The sequence below is a fragment of the Lepidochelys kempii genome, chromosome 23 (genome assembly GCF_965140285.1).
Source record: "Lepidochelys kempii isolate rLepKem1 chromosome 23, rLepKem1.hap1, whole genome shotgun sequence".
NCBI lineage: Eukaryota > Metazoa > Chordata > Testudines > Cheloniidae > Lepidochelys > Lepidochelys kempii.
In genome coordinates this window covers 1,687,872-1,708,471 of record NC_136402.1, presented here as the reverse complement: position 1 = coordinate 1,708,471, position 20,600 = coordinate 1,687,872, and the positions used below count along the sequence as shown (strand labels likewise).

At 57.8% G+C, this 20,600-nt stretch overlaps 2 protein-coding genes across 11 annotated transcripts; both read left to right on the top strand.

Moving 5' to 3' along the window:
• Positions 1 to 417: 417 nt before the first annotated feature.
• LOC140902151 (cytochrome P450 2G1) lies at positions 418 to 8,054 on the top strand. Of its 6 annotated transcripts, XM_073321906.2 has the most exons (11): positions 425 to 574; positions 812 to 1,028; positions 1,607 to 1,818; positions 2,364 to 2,575; positions 3,077 to 3,226; positions 4,075 to 4,235; positions 4,439 to 4,615; positions 4,872 to 5,013; positions 5,666 to 5,853; positions 6,087 to 6,228; positions 6,829 to 8,054. In XM_073321906.2, the coding sequence occupies exons 2-11, from the start codon at positions 849 to 851 to the stop codon at positions 7,008 to 7,010; spliced, it is 1,746 nt and encodes a 581-aa protein (XP_073178007.1). In that variant the 5' UTR covers positions 425 to 574; positions 812 to 848; the 3' UTR covers positions 7,011 to 8,054. The 6 variants fall into 6 exon arrangements, with proteins under 6 accessions (XP_073178011.1, XP_073178007.1, XP_073178006.1 ...); XM_073321905.2 differs by having other exon boundaries at positions 425 to 1,028; XM_073321908.1 differs by lacking the exon at positions 425 to 574 and having other exon boundaries at positions 945 to 1,028; positions 1,557 to 1,818.
• A 93-nt stretch (positions 8,055 to 8,147) lies between these two features.
• Positions 8,148 to 19,492, top strand: LOC140902150 (cytochrome P450 2G1). Of its 5 annotated transcripts, none has more exons than XM_073321900.1 (10): positions 8,148 to 8,366; positions 10,723 to 10,913; positions 11,211 to 11,373; positions 11,898 to 12,047; positions 13,191 to 13,351; positions 13,823 to 13,999; positions 15,300 to 15,441; positions 16,255 to 16,442; positions 17,016 to 17,157; positions 18,185 to 19,492. In XM_073321900.1, exons 1-10 carry the CDS (start codon positions 8,183 to 8,185, stop codon positions 18,364 to 18,366), a joined length of 1,680 nt encoding a protein of 559 aa, XP_073178001.1. In that variant the 5' UTR covers positions 8,148 to 8,182; the 3' UTR covers positions 18,367 to 19,492. The 5 variants fall into 5 exon arrangements, with proteins under 5 accessions (XP_073178001.1, XP_073178003.1, XP_073177997.1 ...); XM_073321896.1 differs by adding an exon at positions 12,141 to 12,298 and having other exon boundaries at positions 8,300 to 10,913; positions 15,087 to 15,441; XM_073321899.1 differs by adding an exon at positions 12,141 to 12,298 and having other exon boundaries at positions 8,301 to 10,913.
• The last annotated feature ends 1,108 nt before the right edge of the window (positions 19,493 to 20,600 follow it).

The following is a 20,600-nucleotide window of genomic DNA, read 5'->3' as shown; positions in this document are numbered from 1 at the left end:
GCCACGCTTCTCTCCCCGCTGCTCCCGGCGAGTGACCCGCGGACACGCCGTGTCTGGGGTGGGAGCAGCTTCATCCCGCTCCTCGCACTAACCAATCCCAAGCAATGTTCCCTCTTAATTGTTGACAGGCCACGTGTGCAAAAAATGTCTTCTGTGCAAATTGTTGGGCGCGGTGTTTTGCCGCGTGCGGGGGGCTCTGGGTCTGTGTGGGCACACGTGCACAGCTTGGCAGGAACAGTGATCCCGAGACACTTCAGTGGCTTTTGTCCCCGTTCTGCCCTCTCTCGACCCCTGGCCCCAGCAGCCCGGGACTCCCCCTCACTCTGCACTTTGCCCCTCAGCGTCCCGCCTGGCACCAGCCCCGCTGTGCGCCGCCTTCCCTGGCCGTTGTCAGACGATTCTGTGGACCAAGGCGAGCTGGACTTTCGGGAGTTTGGAGCGGGTGGCGGACAGGGCACAGATTGTTCAGCTCGCTGGCTGAGCAAACACCCTGGCCTGCTCCAGACCCCCCGGCTCTGAGCCCTGCCCCTGCGTGCTTTTCGTGCGGGGTGGAGCAGGACACGCCAGGGTCAAGGTGGGCGTCGTTTTGGGCGCGTTGCACCAGTGCAGCGTGGCGGGTGCTGGTGGAGTCGGGGGATTCTGCCAGCAGGCAGCTCCCCGGCACCTGAGCCTTTCGTCATGTTGACAAACAAGGAGATCATTAGTGGGCACGTGACTGATGGATTAGAGAGGTGTTTGCCCAGGGCTCTTGTGCAATGCAGGAGGCAGGGCCAAACCCGGCTTGGGGTAACTATATACCAGGGCATTCCAGGCTGGCTCGCCACACCGGGGAGGTGACTGCACGCACCATGGAGCTGGCTGGGGCCATCACCATCTTCCTGGGCATCTACGTGTCCTGCCTCCTCCTCGTCTCCGCCTGGAGAAAGAGGTCGCTCTACAAGAACATGCCCCCCGGGCCCACTCCCCTCCCGCTGATCGGGAACTTCCTGCAGATGAAGGTGGGAGGAACCCTAAAATCACTGGAGAAGGTGAGTCACCGAGAGCTGGAGAATGGGTCTGGAGCCAGCTCTTGGAGAGGCTATTTCATTTGAAAGTCAGTCGGTCTGTCTATCCCTGTAGATATCTCTCTAGCCAGCACTCAACCCACCCCCAGGCACCCCATCTCGCTGTCTACCCACGCCCAGGCACCCCATCTCGCTGTCTACCCACCCCCAGACATCCCATCTCGCTGTCTACCCACCCCCAGGCACCCCATCTCACTGTCTACCCACCCCCAGACACCCCATCTCGCTGTCTACCCACCCCCAGACACCCCATCTCACTGTCTACCCACCCCCAGGCACCCCATCTCACTGTCTACCCACCCCCAAACAACCTGCCATCTAACTCTGTCCACCCCCATGTCTGTCTGTCTGTCTGTGTGTCTATCCCCAGACACGCCCTTCTAGCTCGTTAGCTAGCTAACCACTCCCCTGGCCCTCTATCTGTCTAGTTACATACCAGTCACCATAGGTACCATGCGCTGTCTCTGTGTCTTTCTATCTAAATCCCCACAGCTCTGTCTGTATCTGTCTGTCTCTGGAATGTGAATGCACTCTGTATTCAGATCCGTTGTACCTTGGCCCCTCAAGGGGTTCAGTCCCCACATGGTCTGAACGAAACGGAGATGCTCGTCTCCACGGTTCCATTTCGGAAAGAGCACCTGGCCCGCCGGGAGGCCGGGGAAGACTGTAGATCTCTGCTGATCAATTGCCGTGTTACCCGCTTGACAACTCAGTTTGTTTCCGAGGCTTCAGCAGCCACAAAATCAACCACACGGTAGGTCCTGATGGACGTTGCCTTTCACTGCTAAGAATATCACCGTGTGTGTTTGTACAGCGCCTGGCGCGGTGGGGTCCTGATCCAGGAGACAGGGTCTTAGATGCTACTGCAATACAGATCATAAAGGGTAATCATGGGGGTGGGGGAATAAAAAGATTTTTGTGGCAAGATTTTTCCAACAGAAAGTCGCGTTTTCAACCAAATAAAATGGTTTGTGGAAAGGTCGGCTTTCTGGGAATATTTTCAGCTGAAAATTTAAAATGTTTTGGTTTCCAGAAGGTTTTGGCCCAATATATAGATACAGAGGTAATTTTTTTTTTTTTTAGTTTGTCAGTTTTCAGCCAAGAATGTTTCCATTTCAGCAGTTTTCAGGGCAAACTTTTTTCAGGTTTCAGCCAAAAAATATTCCATTTCAACCCCAAAATCATTCTGTTTCCAGCCTAAATTGTTTCTGGTTTTGGCAGGGTTTTTTGGGGTGGGGAGGTGGAATTTTTGGTTGCCAAAACCAAAAAAAGTTTGTTTGTTGTTTTTTTGACAAAAAGTCGCCATTTTCCTTGGAACCGCCCCCCTCTGATCACCTTTCCCGTACAGCTGAGTGAGACGTACGGCCCGGTGTTCACGGTCTATTTCGGGTCCAAGCCCATCGTGGTGCTGTGCGGGCATGAGGCGGTGAAGGAAGCGCTGGTGGACCAGGCGGAGGAGTTCAGCGGCAGAGCCGCCATGCCGACTGTCGAGAAGAACTTTAATGGCTTTGGTGAGCAGCTGGCGACGTGCAATAAACCTCCTCAGACTTAAAGGGCCAGATCCCCGGCTGGTCTAAATCGAGATACGACGCCAGCTCCGGATCGGGCCCACTTTCCGCGTTTGCTGAGATGATCCCCCAGGACTTCTTGGGGGATCAGGGGAACACAGGCCCCCCCAATACTAAAGCGTTCCCACTCCCCGAGTGTGAAGCTCTGCATGTTTCACAGGGAGGGAGGGGTTCCCTTTTAAAGACGCGTGGTCCTATCACGCCATTGTGCGTCCAGATTCGCCACACACTTTGCGCCAGCCAGCCAATGCAAACCCACCCGCAGCCCAGCTGAACCCTCCAGAAGAGCTGGGTTGGTGCATTTTGCATCCCTGGACGGGACCTGGGACCTGAACCCGTACCTGCTTTGTCCCTTTCCCACCCTCCTCTTGGGCTGAGCCACCGCGCCATGCTCATTTCAACGGCTGTTTGTCTTCCTGGGTTGAAACCATCCTCTCCCCCCAGGGGTGGTTTTTGCCAATGGGCAACGATGGCAGCAGCTGCGCCGGTTCTCCCTCACCATCCTGAGGAACTTCGGCATGGGGAAGCGGTCCATCGAGGAGCGGACCCAGGAGGAGGCCCAGTTCCTGCTGGAGACCTTTCGAAACACAGAAGGTGCCTCAGCGGAGTGGCGCTCACCCCGTCCCCCGGGGACTGGCTCCGGGCCGGGCATCCCCCAAGTCCCCCTCAAGCCCTGGTTTGAGGCCTTACCCGGTGGCTGGTCTGTGGGATGAACGTCAGCCGCTTTGAGTTTCATCCATGCGCAGAGAGATGTCAAAAAAACACCCACTGGGCATGTTCAGTCTTGAGAAAAGACGACGGAGTGGGGCCAGGGGGGACCCAAGAACAGTCTCAGATCTGTTCAGGGCTGTTAGATAGAGGGTGGGGATCAGCTGTTCTTGTGTCCACTGAAGGGAGGAGAAGACATCTTGGGCTTAATCTGCAGCCAGGGAGATCTAGATTAGATATTGGGGAAAACTTTCTGACTCGCAGGGGAGTGAAGCCCTGGCACAGGGGAGCTAAGGAGGTTGTGGGAATCCCCGTCACTGCAGGTTTTTAAGAACACGTGGGACAAACCCCTGTCAGGGCTGGGCTAAATTAGTTGGTGCCTCGGCGCGGGGGGCGGGACTAGGTGACCTCTCGAGATTGCTTGCCCCACAGCATGGTAGCAATGTCGGGCTGGAACGACTCAGGCAGATAGATCTGGATTGTGTAGCATACAGGACACCTCTGCACCACCCATCGCTTCTCCATGTGGAGTCTCAGATTCCAGGGGGAGGAGGAACCGCTCCGAAGATCTAGTCTGACCTCAGGCATAACCGGCCCAAGAAGTCCCCCAGAACAAGTCCTGTTTGAACGGTTCTGAAGCATCCGAGTCTGCTCCTAAACTCCCTTCATGTTGGCTGCTCCTCTTCCCCCAATGACCCCACGACCCCTCTTCCCTTCTCTCCCCGCTACACCAGGGGAACCTTTTGACCCGACCTTCTTCTTGAGCCGGGCCGTCTCCAACGTCATCTGCTCCATCGTCTTTGGTGACCGCTTTGACTATGAGGACAAAGAATTCCTGTCCTTGCTGCAGATGATGAACGAAAGCTTTAGGGAGATCAGCACCCCGTGGTCACAGGTATGTCCTGCTCGAAATGAAACGGTCGGTCTTTTCATTGCATGTGGGTTACTGCAGATAGCTCTGTTCTGGGCCACCAGAGCAAATGCAGAGTAATTCTATAGACTTCAGTGAAGGTACTCCAGATTCACACCGGCATGACTGACAGTCTGGCTCTGGAGATGCACCAAAAGCCGTTCTCTGCGTGTCCCTTTTCTTTCCAGTTCTATGACATGTATGCGAATTTCCTCAAATACTTTCCTGGCCCTCACATGAAAATCTACTACATACTGGAAGACATGAGGAAATTTATTGAGAGGAGAGTGAAGCAGAACCAAGCAACGCTGGATGTCAATTCCCCCCGGGATTTTATCGACTGCTTCCTGATCCAAATGGAAAAGGTACGGTGCCCTGGGCTCCAGGAGCTGAGTGAACGGCTTGGATGATCTTCGAGCAAACACAGTGCTAGGGGCCCCATGAGTCATGCAATTTTCACCCATAACAAATACCAGGATCCCCCCTCCCAAAATAGCAGCAAAGTGATTTTGCAGAGTTCAGACAGGAATCGTTTCCCAAATCTGTACTTTTAAGACCAGCTCGCCTGTGGCTGTGGAAATTCCCATGTTGATGTTTCAGTGTATGTTGATTTTCCCCAAGGAAAAGCAAAACCCTTCCAGCGAATTTAACACCAAGAACTTGGAGCTGACCACGCTCAACTTGTTCTTCGCTGGCACGGAGACCGTCAGCTCCACCCTGAGATATGGGTTCCTGCTCCTGATGAAACACCCGGAGGTCCTAGGTAACTAAGGAAAGTTCATAAACGTTCACTGAATTCCACGGGTCAAAAACAGGGTGAAATTTGCCCCTGTGCAGAGAGCCAGCTAAGAAGCCATGCACCGTATTTAGGGTATGTCTCCACTGAGCACTAAGCCCAGATCTCTGGGACTTTGGCTTGTGGGCTTGGTGTTTCCAAGCCCATGTTTGAGTGTCTGCCTAGGTTTGCTGGACGCAGGTCTCCCAGCCGTGCTAACCTGTCCGTACTGCACCACACAGATCTCCTGACGCGGGTCTGTGGCTTTGGGCTGCGTCCACACTGCACAAAGACAGGGCTTGTTCCCGAGTTACAGAGAGCCTGGGGCTCTGACTCACCCCTCAGCAGGGTCCGATGACCCAGGTCCTGAGCGTTTGCTGACCCAAGTCAGACTGATTTGCAGGTGGGCTCCAGCTGCAAAGGAGGTCAGTATCATTATGGGGAAACTGAGGCACAGGACCTGAGGTCAGTGGCAGAGCCTGAAAGAGAGTCTGGGTCTTCCATGTCTAGTCCGGTGCTCTGCCCTCTAGGCCACGATGGTGAATTTCACCCTAGCCAGCACGTCCCCGCCCTCTCCACTCGTGAGTGGCTCCCAGGATCCGCCGGGCCGTGGGGTAAGATCTGTCACTGTTGCTGGCAGGGAAGATGCATGAGGAGATCGACCGGGTGATTGGCCAGAACCGCGTCCCGGCCATCGAGGACCGGAGCCAGATGCCCTACACTGACGCCGTGATCCATGAGATCCAGCGGGTCAGCGACCTGATCCCCATGGACGTGCCCCACATCGTGACCCGGGACACCCAGTTCAGAGGCTACACCATCCCCCAGGTGGGGGCGAGCAGGCGGGGGGAGTCAGGGTCCAATTCTCAGCAGATGTAAATGGGCTCCAGCAGCTGGGGATCCGGCCCCATTGGCAGTTACCCGAGACCCGCCCGATGAGTGGCTCTGTTCCCGCGTAATCCCAGCGTGCGGGGCAGAGAGAGGGGGGCATGCCCGGGGGAGGGGGGGGACAGCACCCAGCCAGCTCGTCTCATTCTGACCGCCTTGTGCTCTGCTCCCAGGGCACCGAGATCTACCCCGTACTCAGCACCGTCCTGCGTGACCCCAGCAAGTTCAAAAACCCCGAAAGCTTCAACCCCAGGAATTTCCTGGAGGAGACGGGGTGCTTCCGGAAAAATGACGCCTTCGTGCCCTTTTCCTCAGGTGAGCTGCCTAATCCGCACTCCTGGGTCTGTCCGTCCACCCCACCGTCCCCAGGGCTGACCCTACCATGAGGCGAACAGGTGCCAGATTGTGGGGGGCGCCACTAGGACCTGGAGTTTCAAAGTTTTGGCCCAAGCGAGGAGGCATGGAGGCGTTGTTTGAGCTCCCCGCCTCAGTTACCAAAATGTTGTGGGCCAGCCCTGACTGCAGCACCCCTAATCCGTACTCCTCGGTCTGTCTGTCCGTCTGTCCGCAGATGCACCGCAGTGCCCCTATCCGGGCTGCTCTGTCTGTCTGTCTATCCCCATGCACCCCCTCTATCTATCTATCTATCTATCTATCTATCTATCTATCTATCTATCCCCATCCACCAAATGCTGTGGAATCTGAATAATGATTGCAAAGCTTGATTTTCCCTCCCAAACCCCACTTCCTTTCTAGCGCTAGGAATCCCATCCACATGTGCACTGGGCGGCTGAAGATCTGTACTGTTGCTCCCAGCAAAAGCCGACCCCTTCCCGCCCACCCGTCCAGATGCATCCATGTGGCAGGCGTGTGGCTCATTCCCCACCCTGGCTCCCTCCCTCTTGTCCCTCGTAGGTAAGAGGATCTGCCTGGGCGAGGGCCTGGCCCGCATGGAGCTCTTCCTCTTCTTCACCACCATCCTGCAGAGCTTCACGCTGAAGCCCCTGGTGGCCCCGGAGGACATCGACACCAAGCCCCTGGAAAGCGGCTTTGCCAAAATCCCGCCCTTCTACCAGCTCTGCATGGTCCCTCGCTGACGGAGACCAAAGGAGACGAGGCCTCGGCAGGGGCCCCCATCTGGCTGAGAAACCACAGTCTGACAGGGGCACCAGCAACATATCAGGCCTGATTCTCAGTTACCCCCTCCCTGAGCTTGGTTTAAAGTAGCTTTAGACTCCTGTTACCTATGATGGACTCTGTTCAACCCTGGTGTCAGTTAGAGCAGCCTCGGGGCTGCTCTATCTCATGCTATGGGCCCTGGGGGACACAGATCAGCTACAGTGCAGTGTGGTCTGACCGGGCCCCCGATCCGCCCCCTATGGGCCCTGGGGGGCAGAGAACAGCCCCAGCTCAGTGCGCTCCAGCCACGCCCTTGATCTGCCCTCTCCACCCGGGGCTGGAAGCAGTGTGGTGGGATAAGGGCCCTTACACCAGTTCCACACCGACTGAGAAGGCCCCTGTGCAATGTGTGTGCGGGGGAGGTCTTCAGGGGCCTGCCTGGCACTGACGTAACTGCATTGCTTGGAGTTCATCCTTGTTTACACCAGCGTGAGTGAGAACAAAAGCCAGGGCTGGGATCGCCTTCAGCCCCAGGAGCAGAGATCATGTGTGAACACAGCCGGGGGGGGGGGGGGGGCCTGCGTCGCTCCAATCCACACGCAGGAGCAGCATAGCGATCCCAGCCCCGGTGCAGACAACATGAAGTGGGGGGACGAATTCTTCCCTCGACCCAGTGACACCTCTCGGGGAGGGGGATGAAATCTGCCAACAGGAGACCCCCGCTCATCGCTGTGTTTTCCCTGCTGGAAAGCAGGGAGCCCCGTCGTATGCCCCCCGGCCTGAGCTTTGAACGCTTGACGCTTGCTTAGGCAGACGCTCCTGGCTGGACTCAATGAGACGTTCCCGCGATGAGGCTCTCCGCTGTTACTGGGCGTTCTCCTGGCAATGTGCTGGCGACCCTCCCTACGTTCCCCGGGGAGGAAAGCTGCCTTTACGCTTCCTTATTTTGTGTTCATTCATTTCCCCCCATCCTACCGCTTGTAACTATTTCAGCATCGAGCTTATTAAAGATCAGAAAACCATGAGGTGACTGCAGAAGAGACTTTGTAGAACGCTTCGTTCGTGGCTTAGCTTGCTTTCTCTCTCACAGTCACAGTTTGTCATCTATCAGTCGGTAGATCGGTTGGTCGACAGGTAGATATGGGGATGGATGGGTGGATGCATCGAGCTGTCTGTCCGTCCCCATACCCCGCATCTCCCCCCACCCCCCCCACACGCCCGTCTCTCTCGCTGGGTCTGGCTGGTGCGTGTTTGCAGATTGTTGGTAGCTACCAAACAAGACCTGGCGAAGGCCCAGGGTTTTAAAGCTTTACAGGCGTGGCAACATCTAGCAGGTAAGAGACTCTGAGTCTCCTTTTCAAAGGGGATTTAGGAGTGCAGCAAAGCCCAAATACCTTCAAAATCTGGCCCTTTGTCCGCGTTTATTTAATCACCTGCGATATTTGTCTTTTCCTTAGCCTCATCCCCTCCAAGGGTTTAGCCTTACCTGCCTCGGGTGCGTTTACACAAAGCTAATCCGAGTCTTCAGTGGCTTTTCTTCTTTATCTTTTCTCGGGTTTCCTACTTTTCTGTTCTGGGGCCAGGGGCTTGGCTGGTGCCACACAGATGCTCTGGCAAACCTCCCTGCCCTGTGCTAGGTAAACACCAGTCTCGAGACTCGTTATGCAACTGGGCTCTTCCTTCCTCCATCTCAGTGCGGGGTCACGGTGGGATCCGGCAGGTGGAATTTTCCAGCCTTTCTGGGTGGGAAGCAGATTTAAACGGCCAAATGAGCCTCCTCGCAGAGTGGGCTGTTACCGGTGGCTGCTCTGCAGAGTGGGATCTAGCGGAGTGGCAGCCCGGACGCCTGGGTTCTCAGGCTCTGCCACTGACCCACTGCATGGGCGTGAACGAATCAGGTGCTGGGCTGGGATGAGCAATTCCCAGACTCTGCCACGGACTCCCTGGGTGACCTTGAGAGAGTTAGTTTGTCTTTCCGGGCCCCAGGAACCCCAGCTGTAAAATCAGGATGATTCCGTCTTGTGTGTTTAGAGGGTGACCTCTTGGGGGCAAGGGCTGCCTCTCACTGTGTCTGGGCAGCCCCCGGCACAGGGGGGCCCTGATCTCGGTTGGGGTCTGGCCAGCACCTGGCACGACGGGGCCCTGATCTCGGTCGGGGTCTGGCCAGCACCTGGCACGACGGGGCCCTGATCTCGGTCAGGGTCTGGCCAGCACCTGGCACGACGGGGCCCTGATCTCGGTCGGGGTCTGGCCAGCACCTGGCGCGACGGGGCCCTGATCTCGGTCGGGGTCTGGCCAGCACCTGGCGCGACGGGGCCCTGATTTGGGTTGGGGTCTGGGCAGCAGCTGGCGTGACGGGCCCCTGATCCCAGTCGGGGTGTAGGCAGCGACCATCATGACAGGGTCCGATCTCGGCGGGGATAATATTTCTTGTGGGACTATAACACCCTTACAAAAGGGTCTGTAAGGCCTAGCAGTGCCTAGGTCTCTCACTGTCTCCCTGTGGGGCTACGGTGATTGTTATTGAACCCTCTCGAGTGCGGGGTCGGGGAGCAGCCATGCAAAGAATTCGGGAGTGTTTCTGAAGAGCGTGTTTACGAGATCTTGCCAAAGGCCTGCGGTGCCCCACACTCGGGAGGGGAATGCAAACGCTGGGCAGGGGGGATGTCAGCAGCCCAGGCTTCCTTCAGCCAGTCTGAAAACTGGCTCCCCGGGCAAGTCCAGCCAAGCTCTTGGCAGCCGGTGCCCGGTTCTGGTTCACAGAGGTTCACGCTTCTGCAGCGAGTGTTTAATGAGTAAACAGCCAGGGGTTAAAAGTGGAGCTCACCGCAAGGGCAAAGAGAGAATTGGGACGTTCACAGTTATGCAAGTCCTGAACTCAATTCCCTTTTACATAATCCCATGGGGGGAAATTCACACCCTGGGCAGAGGCCAGAGCCAGGCCTGCCTGCCACCTTGCTTCTGCCACAGCCCTGAGACCATCGCATGCTGCCACCTCCCAGGTGCAAAACCCCAGGGCATCCGGGCTGATCCTGAGCCCCTCATGCTGGACACCTGGACACCTTCCCCGGGGCAGCTACCTCCAAAAAGGGGCGATCCTGGGAAAACGGGGCCAGGCGGGACCCGGGCTGAGGGCTGATGTGGGACTTACCAAGGCGGAAGCGAATAGAGCAGTAAATAAAGATGCCGTGAGAGTCCGATTATTTGCACATCGGCTTCCGGTTGGGCCAATGTATTCAGCCCCTCCTCTGCCAGATCCTCGGCGGGCGTCGTCTGGTGTAACGCCACCGGGCCTGGAGTCATTCACAGCCATGCAAAAGCCAGGGCTACGTGACTGCAACATGCCAGGCCACAGAGCCCAGAACAGACCCCAGAGCAGGCCGCGGGCTGGCCACTAGTCCACGCAGCCTCCCCGCCGCCCCGCCCGTGCCTGGTGCTGTACAAACACAGACCCTGCCATCCTTTTGATACTCTGCCGAGTGCATTGCAGCCGAGCGTGTTAAAAGCACAAGAGAGATTCTCACGCAATCCTAACAGCCTCCACCCAAGCCGATTAGTGCCTTGGCACTTCTGAAACCAAACCCTGTTTACCTGGTAGAGTTTCAGGATGCCAAGAATGGCACCGTCTCCCCTTACCGAGCAGCCTGCATATAACAGCCAAGTTGGCGCTGTCTCTTTGCCATTCACCAGCTGCGCTGGCCATGGAGCTCGGCGGAGCCGTGACCATATTCCTGGCTATTTGCCTCTCCTGTCTGGTTCTCCTTTCGGCCTGGAAGAAAATGCACCAGGGGGGGAAGCTGCCCCCGGGGCCGACCCCTCTGCCCTTCCTCGGCAACTTGCTGCAGCTGAAGACCAACGGGACCTTCAAGTCGTTCATGGCGGTAAGTCGTGCCCCACGGAGCCTCGGCGTAGGGCTCTGGCGGGATAGGGTGTGGGGCTGACCTCGGTCACCGCGGGGGATAGGCAAAGGGGCACCCACTAATCTATCCAGCCCCCCCAGTCTAAACAGGTGCAAATCCGGAGCCGTGCCACTGAATGCAATGACCCAGCCTCACTCTCTTGACTCCAGTGGAGCGCGGCGGTTACACCGGTTCAGGATCCGGCCCCTCGCCTCTGCCGCCCTGAGAGGGCACCAGCCCACGCGCTCTCACGGCCGCTCCGCTCTGCTTTCTGTGCAGCTGCGGGACAAGTACGGCCCGGTGTTCACGGTGCACCTGGGCCCGCGGCGGGTGGTGGTGCTGTGCGGGCACGAGGCGGTGAAGGAGGCCCTGGTGGACCAGGCCGAGGAGTTCAGCGGCAGAGGGGCGCTGGCGTCCATCGACCGGAATTTCCATGGTTTCGGTGAGCCGCGGAGCCGGGCTCTGCGCCTTTGTGCCGTGGGCGGCGGGGGGCTGCTGCTACCGGGCTCGGCGGTCGGCTGGGAGACGTTACACGCGCTGCAGGGCGCTGTGGGGGTCAATCAGCAGGGGGCGCTGCCCCCCTGGCAGGCAGGGCCGGCCCCCTGGGGGCGCTAGGGGGCGCTGTGGGGCAGGGAGCGGGAGGGGGGCTCAGCAGGGGGTGCTCCCCCCCGGCAGGCAGGGCTGGCCCCCTGGGGGCACTAGGGGGCGCTGTGCCGCGGGGAGCCGGTTGGGGGGCTCAGCAGGGGGCGCTGCCCCCCGGCAGGCAGGGCCGGCCCCCTGGGGGCGCTAGGGGGCGCTGTGGGGCAGGGAGCGGGAGGGGGGGCTCAGCAGGGGGCGCTCCCCCCGGCAGGCAGGGCCGGCCCCATGGGGGCGCTAGGGGGCGCTGTGGGGCAGGGAGCGGGAGGGGGGTCTCAGCAGGGGGCGTTCTCGGGGCTGACTCCCATGGCTCTCTCCCGCCGTCCCCAGGGGTGGCTTTGGCCAACGGGCAACGGTGGCGGCAGCTGCGCCGGTTCTCCCTCGCCATCCTGAGGGACTTCGGCATGGGGAAGCGGTCCATCGAGGAGCGGATCCAGGAGGAGGCCCAGTTCCTGCTGGAGGAGTTCCGGAAAACCAGAGGTCTGCGGGTTCGTAGCACCCGAGGCCAGGGCCGGGGAGCGGCTTTACACCCGCCTTATCAGCCACCCTTTCTCCTGGTCTCGGTATTTGTAGGGCTGATGTCGCCATGGCAACCAAGCACCTCCCGGGTACTCACCCTCCCGCGGGCAGGACGATTCTCCCCATTTTGCAGAAGGGGAAACCGAGGCACAGAGCGAGAGGAAGGGACTCATCCGGTCGCACAGGAGTGGCAGAGGGAGCAGCCTTCCCAGGTGACCTTGGATGAGGTGCTGTGCCTCAGTTTCCCCCGCTGTAAAATGGGTTTGAGAGCAGTACCTTGTCTTGGGGGCAGTGGGGGGGGGGGAAGGTTAGGGAGACAAGATGGGGGAGGTGCCATCTTTTATTGACCCAGCTTCTGCGGACACAGAGCTCTGCCTTGGAGTGGGTGGGGTTGTGACCGTTGCAGATTGAATAGCGTGAGGTGATCAGATGCCAGGATAAGACGGAGGCCCATACAAATACCTTTGGATTGCGAAATAGCTGGGGCTAGACCCCAGCTCCCCTCATTCCCCCAGCCCGCGCCTGTCCCACGAGACCCCCCCTTTGTGAGGCCCCGTGAGCAAACGGGACTCGCTCCTTTGCAGCTGGGCTGCAGTGCAAATTGGCTGTACTTTACGAACTACCAGCAAATCAGCAGGTAGCCAAGGGGCAGTGCTGCCTAGTGGCCTGGACATGGGTCTGGGAGCCTGGAATACAAGGCTTCTACTCCCGCCTCTGGCCCTTGCTGCTGTGTCGCTCCCTCCCCTGCTTTGTGCCTCAACTTCTCTGAGGGTGGGAAGACTCGCTAATCAACTGGCACAATGCTTTTGCTAGAATTCAAGGGGCATCCCACGCCCGCAGCGCTGGGTGCCCCGTGGAATCAGCATCTCAGTGTGTGGGTGTAATATTAAAGTTTCTAGAAGCTTGAAAATGTGACCCAGCTATAAACAATGCTGTGATTTCTGCCTGAGTCTGCAGAGAGCCTGAAACGATTGCTCCAAGAGGTGTGAGTTGCCCCCTAACCCTTGCTGCCTCCACCCCAAGAAGGGGTGGGGTCACAGGAAGTGTGGGGGGGTCAATCGCAGTAGACGACCGTGGTGAGGGAAAGTCTTTTGTCCGGGGCAGGTTTGCCCTTTGACCCGATCTTCTTCCTGAGCCGCACGGTCTCCAACGTCATCAGCGCCGTCGTCTTCGGGAGCCGCTTCGACTACGAGGACGAGACGTTTCTCTCCCTGCTGCGCATGATCAACGAAAGCTTCATAGAGATGAGCACGCCCTGGGCCCAGGTACCGCCGGCGACGGGTCTGGGCAAAGAACTCCCCCCCGCGGCCAAGGACGTACCGATGGATGGGAGCACTCATGGCACCCAGGCTGGCGGCCTTTCAAAAAGACACAGAAGTCATGGACCAGGGGCCGGGCTCCGGGGGGGTTGGTGTGGGGGGGTTGGTCTCAGTTATGCAGGAAGTCAGACGATGCGCCCGTCTGATCCCTGAAACCGCAGAGCAGCTGTTGGAAAGCCGCAGAGGATGCACTGTCCCCTTGCAAGGCCACGGGGGCGTGGGAGCAGCCAGCCCTGTTCGGTGGGGGGAGGCCCGGCTGCAGACATGATCTGTGTTGGGAAGTTGAGGCAAGGCAGGGGCTGGTCTGGGTGGGGCTGGTTACTTCCCCGCCCCCCCCGACCTGGTTCTGCTGAGGGGGGGCCTGGCTGCAGCCAGCGCTGCGGGCGATCGGTGAACCCGGCTTCCGCCCCCGTGCAGCTCTACGACATGTACTCCTGCGTCATGCAGTACCTGCCTGGGCCCCACCACCGCATCTACCACCTCATCGAGGACCTCAAGGCCTTCGTCGCCCAGCGGGTGACGATCAACCAGGCCTCGCTAGACCCCAGCGCCCCGCGGGACTTCATTGACTGCTTCCTCATCCAGATGGAAAAGGTACTGGCTCGGGGGGCTTGTAAACCGTCTGGCTTGGGAGGGGCAGGGGCTTTCTCTTTGGTCTGTGTTTGTACCGCACCTGGCAACCTGTCTGGGACTGGGGCAGTGCTGCCGTAATCCACCTCATAGCAGTAAGGACGTACAGCACCTGACACCATGACGTCCTGGTCTGGGACTGGGGCGGTGCTACTGTAATCCACCTCATAGCAGTAAGGACGTACAGCACCTGACACCATGACGTCCTGGTCTGGGACTGGGGCGGTGCTACTGTAATCCACCTCATAGCAGTAAGGACGTACAGCACCTGACACCATGACGTCCTGGTCTGGGACTGGGGCGGTGCTACTGTAATCCACCTCATAGCAGTAAGGACGTACAGCACCTGACACCATGACGTCCTGGTCTGGGACTGGGGCGGTGCTACTGTAATCCACCTAATAGCAATAAGGACGTACAGCACCTGACACCATGATGTCCTGGTCTGGGACTGGGGCGGTGCTACTGTAATACACCTAATAGCAGTAAAACATACAGCACCTGGCACCAAGGGGGCCTTTTCCGTGACTGGGGTTCCTTGGTGCTGCAGTCAAGCAGATAATAATAAATACTGCCAATAACACAGGGAGCTTGTGGCCCTGGGCAGGGACTCAGGAGATGGGTTCAAATCCCAGCTCAGCCACAGGCTCCCTGCGTGAGCCTGGGTGAGTCCCTGCCTCTCTGTGGGCCTCAGCAGACCCAGCTGTCGTCTGGGGCTCCTGCTCCTTCCTCTGGCTAGTCAGACTGAGCTCTGGGGGGCAGGGAGCCTCTCTCGTGCTGTGTCTGTGCAGGGCCCTGTGCTATGGGGCCCTGCCAGAGGTGCTTCTCTGGTACCATAACAGCAGAGCATAGATGCCAGGCAGTGTTCCCTAGCAGATAGCACGCAGGATACCTAGGTTCAAGTCCCGGCTCTCCCGTGGGTAAGTCCGTGCCTCAGTTTCCCCGTTTGTAAAATGGGGCTGATGACGCCTACCGCCTTCGTAAAGCCCTCGGAGAGCTCTAAAAGCGAGCTCTGGTTATTCCATAACACTCAAAAAGGCTCGTTCAGTAGCAGGCTGACTCTGTGGTGACCCGATGCCCCAGCCCGCTCTCTGCCGACCCCCGGGAAGCGTTCCACAGACCCGCCGGCCCGCCCCGGCTCCTTGTCATGACGCGTCTCTGGTGGGCTGCCGCAGTGTCCGTGTCAGGAGGCAGCGCACAGGTGTCCGACAGACCCCTGCAGGGACGGTTATCCACCGCCCCTTCCTGTGTCCGGCTCCCCCAGGAAAAGCAAAACCCCAACAGCGAATTCAACACCAAGAACTTGGTGCTGACCACGCTCAACTTGTTCTTCGCTGGCACGGAGACCGTCAGCTCCACCCTGAGATACGGGTTCCTGCTCCTCATGAAACACCCGGGCGTCGAAGGTAAAGGAAGGACAAGGCTGGATGGTTTAGTGAGTGGGATGCGAGCTTCCATGGTAAGAAATTGGGGGCTACCTAGAGCTTTTGTGATTGGCTGCACCAGCCGCGACAGCAGCAGGGATGGATCCCAGATGCTTCTGCCCAGGGCCCTCTCACTTGATAAAGAGAATCTCCATTAACTGCAGTGTAGGGGCTCTGGCACATAGTTAGGCAGTTCATTCCCACCCTTCTGAGGGCAGCGGCGTTTAGACCCCCTAACGTGCGTCTAATGAGGCCCTTGGTGGGTTCTCTCCGTGTAGAACTGAACCCTAGACCTCCTCTCTGAAAGCTGCCTCTGCTAAAGGACCAGCCACTCGATGGGTTGGTGTGGGTCACATGCAAACTCGCAGGCCCCCGTTCCAGCCGGCGTTGGGATTCCTGAGCCCTTTGCAATGGGATTCCAGTGACTGCCAGCGCCCGACCCGTGGACATGGCCGATAAGCCCGCAGGTCGGGGCTCCGTCAGCCAGGGTCGGCTGCTGCCGCCCCAAATACACCCCCCTGACCCGCACCCAGCTAGCCCCACCGAAATCGGCAACCGCTGCTCTGTGCTGCCCCAGAATTTCCACTGGTGGCAACTCCCTCCCCGGCTCCCTCCCCGGCGCTCGGCTCTTACTCGAAACTGTTAATTGCTTCAGCGGCCAGCCCCACAGGTCAGCCCCCCCGCACAGCGGGGTTGGTGGGGCTCTAGTGCCGTGAGCCCCTGCCGCTCTCCCACGTGGCCTGGGGGCCGTGGTGCTCCCGCGGCTCCCACAGAGCTCTGCCCGCCTCTCCGCAGAAAAGGTGCACCAGGAAATAGACCAGGTCATCGGCCGGGACCGCGTTCCCGCCAGCGAGGACCGGATGAAGATGCCCTACACGGACGCGGTGATCCACGAGATCCAGAGGGTGACGGATATCGTGCCCATGGGGGTGCCGCACACCGTGATCCGGGACACCCAGTTCCGGGGGTACACCCTCCCCAAGGTGCGGGGCCGGGGGGCAAACGGGCAGATTTGAAATAGCGAAACCTCCCGGGTTTAGGGGTTGCTTTTGCAAAGGGAAAGGTGGTTTGGGGCTGAGCCCCATTTGTCCAAACCACCCCAGATGTTCGTAGGGGATAGAAAGTTTCAGTGGGTGCAAACATCCGTCCCCCTTTCTGGCAACATAAACTTCCTCCAAGAACGGCATGACAGGAATAAATGATCCGCCCAAACCGAGAATAAACAGCCCTACGGAGGAAGGGGCCAACTGCCCCAACCGTCAGCCGTGGGTCAAGATTTTACAGAACCCCCCAGTCTTGCCAAAGGAGGTGTGGGTATGTATCCCACCGCTCACACCACTGTGACGATTACAGAGACGCAGGACACCAGGGTCAGGGGAATCCCAGACTGTCTTTATTTCCCATTGACAGAGATAAAATGATCTGCCCCGTCGTGATCCCCGGAATAGCGGCTCTTCTGGGCACTCTAGGGATATCTCCTGTGGGTGAGTGGAAGGTTGAGGTCAGAAGAGGTACAGGTGTATTTAATTCTTGCCCCCTCTTCTCCATTTCCCCAGGGCACTGACGTGTTCCCCTTACTGGGCTCTGTCCTACGGGACGCGAAATACTTCAGCAACCCAGAAGAATTCAACCCGGGGCATTTCCTGGATGAGAATGGCCGTTTTAAGAAGAACAAGGCTTTCGTGCCGTTCTCCTCAGGTACGAAACCTGCCTCCTGGCCTTTAATGCTCACCCGTTGCTCTCTTTTCAGAGTAGCAGCCGTGTTAGTCTGTATTCACAAAAAGAACAGGAGGACTTGGGGCACCTTAGAGACTAACCCATTTATTTGAGCATGAGCTTTCGTGAGCTACAGCTCGCTGCATCGGATGCTCTCTGGAGCTTGTCGCCCTGGGGCTGGGCTAAGGAGCATCCCGTGGGCTTCCTTACCAGAGGGGAGCCGCAGGCCCTCTCTCTCTGACCAGCCCTAGCAAAGCAGCAGTTCCACCACAAAGTCTGACCTAGTGACTCCGGTCTATGGTCCACACGTAGCTGTGTGGACCCACCCATAAGGACTGGAATAACATTCAGGAGACCTAGGTTCTATTCCTGATTCTTCAAGGTGTGAGGTCTATTGGTTAGACTGGGAACCAGGACTCCTGGGTTCTCTCCCCGGCTCTGGGAGGGGAGTGGGGTTTAGTTGTTCGAGCAGGGAGGGCTGGGAGCCAGGACTCCTGGGTTCTCTCCCCGGCTCTGGGAGGGGAGTGGGGTTTAGTTGTTCGAGCAGGGAGGGCTGAGAGCCAGGACTCCCGGTTTCTCTCCCCGGCTCTGGGAGGGGAGTGGGGTTTAGTTGTTCGAGCAGGGAGGACTGGGAGCCAGGACTCCTGGGTTCTCTCCCCGGCTCTGGGAGGGGAGTGGGGTTTAGTTGTTCGAGCAGGGAGGACTGGGAGCCAGGACTCCCGGTTTCTCTCCCCGGCTCTGGGAGGGGAGTGGGGTTTAGTTGTTCAGGCAGGGAGGGCTGGGAGCCAGGACTCCCGGTTTCTCTCCCCGGCTCTGGGAGGGGAGTGGGGCCTGGTAGTTAGAGCAGGGTGGGGAGGGCCAGGAGTCAGGATTCATGGGTTCCATTTCCAGCTGTGCCACCGCCCTTGGGCAAATCCCCTTCCCTGCTCCATGCCTCAGTTTCCCCACCTTGGCATGTGGGGGTGAAGCACACTATCCATCCAGCCCCCCCATGTCTGTGTATTCCCAGGGAAGCGGGTGTGCCTGGGCGAGGCCATGGCCCGCATGGAGCTCTTCCTGTACTTCACCACGATCCTGCAGAGCTTCTCGCTGAAACCCCTCCTGCCCCCAGAGGACATCGACGTCAGCCGGAAAGTGAGTGGGTTCGGGAACGTGCCCCCCACGTACGAGATGTGCCTGGTCCCTCGCTGAAGAACCTGAGCGATCAAGTGGGGAGGCCGCGGGGGAGGATAGCAAGCAGTTGCTGAGCCTTGTAGGAACTAGAGGGAAGATCGTCACACCCTGCATTACTTAATCTTCAGTCCTGGGCAGATCTGTCAGAAGCTCAGAGCAATTCAGCTTAGCAGCCATCTAGGGGTAGGGGGGCTTCGAAGGGCATTTCTTCACAGCACAAAAACTGGGGTGCTCTTCAGAGGGTTCCACTGAGACTAGATTCCTAGGTAGGAAAGCTAGAGAATCTCCCCGCATGGTTCCCGCACCCAGCCCATATCTTGTGGTTTAGCTAGAGCGCAGGAAGAAACACCCAATTGCAAAGTAAAGTCTCCAAGCCGTGAAGAATCGACCGGGTGGGGTAGGCTGATGGGAAGCCGGGTTTGATGATACCCTGCTTGCCATTTTTGTCCCGCTGGAGTCCCCAGCTACCACCTTGGGGGCTGACCTGACGTGACTGGATGGTCCCGTGGGTGGGTTATTCCATGGGGTTTGAAGGCAGGGTCTGTGGGCCTAAAAGCAAGACCCTCTAAGGTGTGAATGCAGCAGGAGACTCAGATCCACAGGATATTAACTTGATTCATGTTAGCCATTCAGGGGTGCAATTTCTCTAGTGTAGACTGGAGCCGGCCAAAGTACGGGGACACAATTTTGCTGGAAATTTTGGAGCCATTTCAATTTTTCAAGGTTGGAAACAGACCATTGTTCTCCCCCCCCAACCCTAAAATTATTAGAGACATTTAAATATTTTTTGCCAACATTTTTCACTTTCTTTTTTTTCATTGGCTTCTCTGTCAGTCTTTGATCTTTTCCCTCCTTTTCTTCACCTGAAAAAAAGTCAAATGACGGGAGGGAAGGGGCACAAAGACAGAAGGCAAAAATGACAAAGGATATTTTAGGTAGAAGTTTACCAACATAATTCAAAAAGGGATCATTTTCAGTACAGCTTTGACCTGCCCTGGTGCAAAGGAGAGTCCAGTTTCTTCTTTCCATCGCCTCTGACTGCCCGTGGCAGACTCCCATCCCGGTCTGGTTATTCTTTATCTGGGACATTTAGGGAGCTTAATTTTGCAATTAATTTAAATAAACGAGCCCCTGCGTGATTAAACAGGAGACTTGCATTCTGCTTGAAACACTGCCTTATATGCCAAAGAGCGTTTACTTCACTCTCGTCTTTAGAAGGCTCAGGCCATATTTTCTAGATGAGGTGGCAGGGTACCGGCTCCGAGAGCAACCCGGGCTCCATACTGGGGGGTTCTGCGGGGCTCTTTGAAAGCGGAGCGGGGCAGCGATGTGTAGTCATGCCTTAACAGTAACTGACACTGTCTCATAGCACTGAGCTGGATTCTGCCTGTGATTTATCCCAGCGTAACTCCACTGGGCCTGATCCTGAACTGGTTTGCACCAGGTTTACATGGGCACTGACTTCAGTACCGCTGCTCCTGCTTTACACCTATTTACCAGGCAGCAGAATTTACCCTCTGAAACAATTTTTGCTCAAGTTACTTCCAAGCCCCAGCGATTCCAATCCGAAGCAAACCGCATCCACGTTGCAAGGGCGCGGAACGAGTGCGCAGGGATGGGTTACACCGCGTGTACACAAGCATTTTCACCCCGATTAACTCAGTTTGATCCAGTTTGAAACCCCTGGGGAGAGGAGGCCTGCGCTTCCCCTGCAGAACAAGCGGCTCCGACCTGGCCGTTGCTGGGCCCAGGTCTCAGCAGCTCCGGGACCGGCGGGGTGGAAGACGGGCTGAACAAATGGGCCAGCCAGCAGCTCGATGTGAAATGACCTGCACTGAGCACACAGTGCGACCAAGGTCCGACAAGGCACAGGACGGCTGTGAGGGCTGGTCATTGTTTCTTCACGGCAGGACCCCTTCCCTTTCTGAGGCAGCAGGGGATTCCTGCTCAGACACTTTGTTTAATTCAGGAGTGCGAACAAAGCCGGGTCCAAAGCTGTTCTCGCTCCCCGGCCCAATGGCGACCCTGAGCTTGGGTCTAGGAGAAGCTGTGGTACAAATGATCTTCTTTTATTAAAGTGCCAGCCATCGTTGGCCAGCAGGGTTTACCTCTCAGCATCCCAGCGTAGATTGGAGTCCCAGGAGCAACTCCCATCAACCAGTAGCAGTAGTAAGTTGTTATCCACTACATGGAGCTGTCAGTCAAGGGAGATTTGACATGCAATTTCCACGTTCAAAAAGCCATATTAGATC